The sequence below is a fragment of the Sinocyclocheilus rhinocerous genome, unplaced genomic scaffold (assembly GCF_001515625.1).
Source record: "Sinocyclocheilus rhinocerous isolate Xijiao unplaced genomic scaffold, SAMN03320098_v1.1 scaffold173, whole genome shotgun sequence".
Classification (NCBI taxonomy): Eukaryota; Metazoa; Chordata; class Actinopteri; order Cypriniformes; family Cyprinidae; genus Sinocyclocheilus; species Sinocyclocheilus rhinocerous.
In genome coordinates, this window is record NW_015645056.1 from 69,731 (window position 1) to 76,023 (window position 6,293).

Sequence of the window (6,293 nt, forward strand, 5' to 3'; positions counted from 1 at the left end):
AAAGAGCTTTTACTGGATAAAACACTCTAAACTATCAATCAGAGACTGAAGACATGAGGAGATTGAGTGCGACTGCAGTTTTGAAAATGTTGATCGTTTAGATGCCTTAGAAATTTGCATATCAAATACAATACTGTAGCTTTATAGGGTTGAATTGATCATTCAGTTTTTGGAAGCGTCCTTTTTATAATACCTGATCTGTAATATTTTAATTTGCATTGCAGGACATAAAGTGATGTATTGGCCGTTTGACAGGATTTCCCTGCAGAAGGATTTACTCCACCAGTGTTTGATTTGTCGATTATAATATTGTTCAGTCGACACATGTTGCACCGTCCCGCATTCATACTTCCAGCGGCCTTTTGCATCCCACATCCCTTCAGGATCCTGTCTTTAGATTAACAAGATCTCTGTTTTCTGGCCAGTATTTGTGTGTTTATGAGCCGTGGTCCATCTCGACAAAGTCATGGAGCCCAACATGGAGTACATAGTGGCACAGGTCACGCAGAAGGAGGTTGGACGTCGCTTCCAAGTGGGGCCGGAAATCATAGACTACATCCTGGACAGACAGAAGTCACATGACCTGGAGCACGATCAGAGCATGCTGGACAGGATGGTGGACAGTCTGGCAACCTCATGGGTCAATGCCAGCAATTTCAAGGTGAGAGAGTTTGTATGAATTTATACATGAATCGTTTTAGTTCACCCACAAATGAAAATGCACTCACCATCCAAGATTGGGATGAGTTTGTTTCTTCATCAGGTTTGGAGAAATGTAGCATTGCATCACTTGCTCTGCAGTGAATGGGTGCCGTCAGAATGAGAGTCCAAACAGCTGATAAAAACATCACAATAATCCACAAGTAATCCACAGCACTCCAGTCCATCAGTTAACATCTGGAGAAGTCAATCAAATTCATCATTAAGACTTTTTTAACTAAAATAACTAAAAGTCCATAATCCATAATAACGCTTCCTCCAGTGAAAAAGTGGTCTCAGGAGAGAAATCTGCACAGATCAAGCACCGTTTATGAGCCAAAAACAGTCCAAAGCAGCTCTAAACAAATATGTGGCTGGATTTTGATGTGAGAGACAACAGGAGACGCACTTTTTCACTGGAGGAAGCGTTATTATGGATTATGGACTCGGATTTTGACCAGAAGCAACGGTTTGAAGTTAAAAACATCTAATGCTGGATTTGTTTCAGCTTTTGTCTTCTCCAGATGTTAACTGATGGACTGGAGTGCTGTGGATTACTTGTGGATTATTGAGATGTTTTTACCAGCTGTTTGGACTCTCATTCTGACGGCACCCATTCACTGCTGAGACACTGATGCAATGCTACATTTCTCCAAATCTGATGAAGAAACAAACTCTTAATTTTTGAGTGAACTATTACTTTAAATAGAAGCTGAGGAGAGATTGTGTAGTTCAGTTACCATTATTTCTGTTTTCTGAGTAATCATTTGCATTCTTGATTCAGTTTGGTTGATGCAATGATTTTTAGGCTTTTTCTGTAAGCGTGCAAGTAGTTCCAGGTTTGTTAGAGTTAGAGTTGCTTATCATCGGTGCAGATCTTTTAGATATCACACTTTGACATGCTTAATGTTCTTTCAGTGGAAATGATTGCTGATTTAGATGATAAAAGCATCTGTTATCGTTTCAGGAAGAGTCACTCCCGTTCTCACGGATTCAGTGAGACTCTTGGTCTTTACTGAAGCTTGAGTTTTGAGTGGAAACTGATTTATAATTTCACGGGACTGCATTTTTGGATGACAGGCAGTTTGTATTGAATGAAAAATGTAGGTTATGCTTAAAAACGCCAGACATTGTGTGTATTTCAGTGAACTGACAGGCTAAGCATTTAAAGGGTTAGTTCACCCAAAAATGAAAATTTGCCCATAAATTACTCACCCTCAAGTCATCCCAGGTGTATATGACTTTCTTCTTTCAGACGAATCCAGTCGGAGTTATATAAAAAATTGTCTTTGATCTTTCAAGCTGTTTCATGGCACTCAGCGGGTGTTGCATGCATCAGTCCAAAAGAAGTCGGAGCTGCTTCTGTGAAGTGATTATTACGTTTTGAATATGGATATTTTTTTACAAAAACGCATCGATTCGCTACAGGATGCCTTTGTTCACCCCCCGGAGCCGTGTGAGACACTTTTTTTTTATGGATGGGTGCTTTTTATTTCACTTCTTTTGGACTGATGCATGCAACACCCGCTGAGTGCCATGAAACAGCTTGAAAGATCAAAGACAATTTTTAATATAACTCAGACTGGATTCGTCTGAAAGAAGAAAGTCATATACACCTGGGATGACTTGGGGGTGAGTAATTTATGGGCTAATTTTCATTTTTGGGTGAACTAACCCTTTAAGAAACTTGATAGGCATTATGAGGTTTTTTCATTGCCATTGATTTCTTGTCGCTTCTAATGCTCAATCTTTATGTTTTTTTTAGTATTTTATATTCTGCTGGTTGTCATTCTCAGTGCTTTTGCTACAAAATAATGTTTGGTTTGGGGAGTCGCTCAATATTAGTCTCATTTTCTGCTCATAATTTTTACTATGATTTACCTTTGGCTTTATTTCAGTTCTCGATCAGTTTGACTACAATCTTTTTATCATTCTGTGAGGTAAATTAAATTTTCTGCCATGTTAATAGGGAATTATTTATATGTTATTCTATAGTAGTATATAAATAATATTAAATAAACATTATTAATAATACATTATTTATTACTATTTAGAGTTTTATCATTTCAGTTTTTAATTTTAGTTTTACGTTTTTGTAATTTTGTTATGTGCCTTTATAATTTTTTGGCAGTTTTTTTTATATTTCTATTTAGCTTTAATTCTTTTTTTATTTCAGTTTTAGTAATTTTATTTCCTCAAATTAAATTTATTACAGCTCTAAGTTTTTTTTTTAAGTTTAAGTTTTTCATCTAATATTTGTTTTATTTTATTGCAGCTTTATTTCAATTGCTAAAAATGCATTTGTATTTTTAAATATTTTTTTTATCTTTAGCTTTCATTTATTTAATTTTAGTTTTAGTAATTTCAGTTCTTTAAATTATTTTTTAAATTTATATCAGTTGGTTTCAGTTGTTTCTTGTAAGTTTAAGTTTTTTATCTAATATTTATATTTTATTCTGTTGCAGCTTTATTTCAATTACTGAAAATGATTTTTAACAGTTTAAGTACCATTAACAGCAGTGATTTTCTGAGACATTTTTAAGGTGATTCATGAAGCTCAATAATGCAGAGTTTTTCATATTGTACACATGGATCTGTCTGCCTCATCATGGAGTTTTTGCAGGGAGTTTCTGTGGCTTAAACCATATTTAAATCTGTAAACGAATCTTTATTCAGCATCTGAGTTTGCAGCTGTTTTTCTGGTATTTTCTCTGAACATCTGCTGCTAGATTTCACTCATGACACGTCCATAACCAGATGCACATGAAATCTGTGCCCTCAAAACTCAATTAGTTGTACTTATAATAGTAATAAGAGTGTCCGGTCAATTACATATACTGTACTTGGCGCCAGTGCTTTTATTTGATGGCTCTGAGCCATTATGTGATCGGTATTTTTATTCTCAGTTTTCTTCTTCTAGACATTACTTCCTGTCTGTTGTTTTCTGTCCAGCAGGCGTATATTGTTTCCCACGTTACCATCATCATGTCATTGATCAGATGGTGTGAAATATTCAGCGCAGCTCCAGCATTAGCATGTTTAAGTGCTCATGAGTGTCCACACGCGCTTAGTATTCAAGAGTGGCGCTAGACGGCACATGCGTGTCACCTTCAGCGAGGGCAGGCTTTATGGGCTCAACACAGTTCCAACAGTTTTAATTTAGCAAAATAAAAATAAAAATAAAAATATCCTGAAAATCAAACACAACTATTTATAAAACAAACAAACAAAACAAAAAACACATTGCATCTTAAAATGAACATCCTGCAAAGGTAATTTGATGGTGCGTATGAATGGGAAAATTAGGGCTGCTAAAATGTAATTGTGATTTTTTTTTTTTCACTGATAAAAGTTGTGATTGTGATTTTAAAATGTGATTTAAAAAACATCCAGGTTTGCTGTTGGTGTGCTTATATATGAGAATGGCTATAATAATAATAGTAATAATAATAATATTAATTGTTATTGTTATTTTATTATTATTACTAAATAAAAATATAGAAATGACTTAGTGAAAGCAAAATATGAAATAAAACTATTTTAATATTTTACCGGAAAAGAAAAAAGAAAAAGAAAATAATTTAAGAAAAATATTGTAAAACTATATTATATAATATAGTAAATAAAATGGTTAAAGTAAAACTATGCCATTGCAACTGTACAATTACTATACATGAAACTTTTTTGAAAATTCTAATTCTAATTTAAAAAAAAAAAAATTCCAGGTTTGTGTTGCTTGTTTTTAGTTAAACATGTTGTGCTTATATGAATATGGCAGTGTAATAATAATAATAACATACAATGTTATTATGTCCTTTTATAATGTCATTTTTATTATTACAAAATAATATAATAATAATTATATGACTATGTCATGCAACTATAAAATTACAATGCTAATATTTATTTGCAAACGTTAAACCCTCAAGCTTTTATTTTGACGGAAAAGCACTCTTTTGTTGATCAGCGCTTCTCCGTTACTCAGAGCTCATGTATGTGTGTGGGCTGAACACAGAGTTATAATAGCTCACTGAAGAGTGAAGAGCAGGTGTTTGGAACCAGATGCTTATCTAATGGTTTTGTCAGATGACTAACTGGAGGAGATATACAGAAGCTCACTTATTCCTCTGCGTGTAATAGAAGGAGGAGTTTCATTAGTTTATTTGAGGAGCCAGCCAATGGCGTGAGTTTGGGGGCGGGCTATTGGTTTGCTTCTGTTTCTTTGTATCTGTTTGTTTTTCTGTTTGACCAATGGCAGGAGTGTTTGGAAACTAAATCATAATTATACATTTTAATGACACGTTTCGAACCAACTCGTACATCTCAACACTTTTAAAAGCATAGTTCACCCAAAAATGAACATTTTGTCATCATTTACTCACTGTCCTGTCGGTCTAAACCTGTATGACTTATTTTTAGGGCTGCACGATAAATCGAAATGGAATCGAGATCGCGATTTGACAGAAGCTGCGGTTGTCATGCGTATCTTTCAGTGAAGCACGGTTCTGTGATCAGCAGTAAATCTCCATCCAAAGGCCAGAGGGCGCTCTCGCGCTGAAACTCCAAATACACCTCGCAGAAGAAACCCAGGAAATGCCTATCGCTGCAGATTCAACGTGACTAATAAACACACGATTATGGCAATATACGGTTTATCTGAGTTCTTATTATTTTAATTTTCATTAAAATAAAGTATATTTATAACGCAATACCTTTATCACTGCTTAAATACTATGAAATATGTTGCGTGCCTTATTCTGTGTAAGAAGCCACATCATCTCACAGAAGGATTTATTTCAAACACTCAACTGATGTTATGAAGTGAGTTTGGAGTAAAAATATGTTATTAAATGTGGTATAATTTTTTTTGGTCCATGCAGTGAAAGTCAGTGTTGTTTGGACTCAGTTCTCAGTAAATGCAGTTCCACATGAACTCCATCTCTGCATCTGCTCTGAGTTTGAGCCGTTTTAGGCCCAATCCCAATTCTATTTTATACCCCTTCCCCTCCGCATACCCCTTCCCCTTGTGCCTTGAAGCAGTGTCAAGGGGTAGGGGTGAAAACATTCCCCTAAGAATTGGGACACCTTTACAGTAAAATATTACTTTTTTAGTAATTTTCATATTTTTTAATAACAACAACAACAACAGTAATAATATTTTTAATTACTTGATTGTTTTATTTTATAGTTTATAGTTTATAGTTATATTTTATAGTATCTTTTTATATTTTAATTTAATAATAATAACAATAATAATTATTATTATTATCATAACTGTTGTTATTATTATTATATTTTTAAATGCTTGATTTTTTTACAGTGATATTATAAAAGTATTATTACCAGTTTGTATTTATTTTTATTTTTTTTAAATTTGAACAATTTATGTATTTAATATATTTTATATATATATTATAATTTTTATATATTTAAAGCTGCAGTCCGTAAGTTTTGCCTCTTTGTCGCCATCTCTGTTTGAAAACCTGTAATTGCAGCTGTGTACTAGTGTAGACAGACTTTAGCTGTTGTGCCGCGGCGCGACATGACAACTGTCGCGTCTGGTGTAGACACGGGGTAACAGTTGCCTGTTACAT

At 34.0% G+C, this 6,293-nt stretch overlaps 1 protein-coding gene across 1 annotated transcript in view; it reads left to right on the forward strand.

Annotated features, from left to right (window-relative positions):
* Positions 1 to 6,293, forward strand: part of LOC107705099 (CLIP-associating protein 1-B-like) — a 38,541-nt gene that overhangs the window by 2,302 nt on the left and 29,946 nt on the right. The window contains exon 2 of the mRNA XM_016508243.1: positions 225 to 661. Coding sequence (XP_016363729.1) covers positions 467 to 661 — 195 coding nt within the window. The 5' untranslated portion in view covers positions 225 to 466. The remainder of the gene's footprint in view (positions 1 to 224; positions 662 to 6,293) is intronic.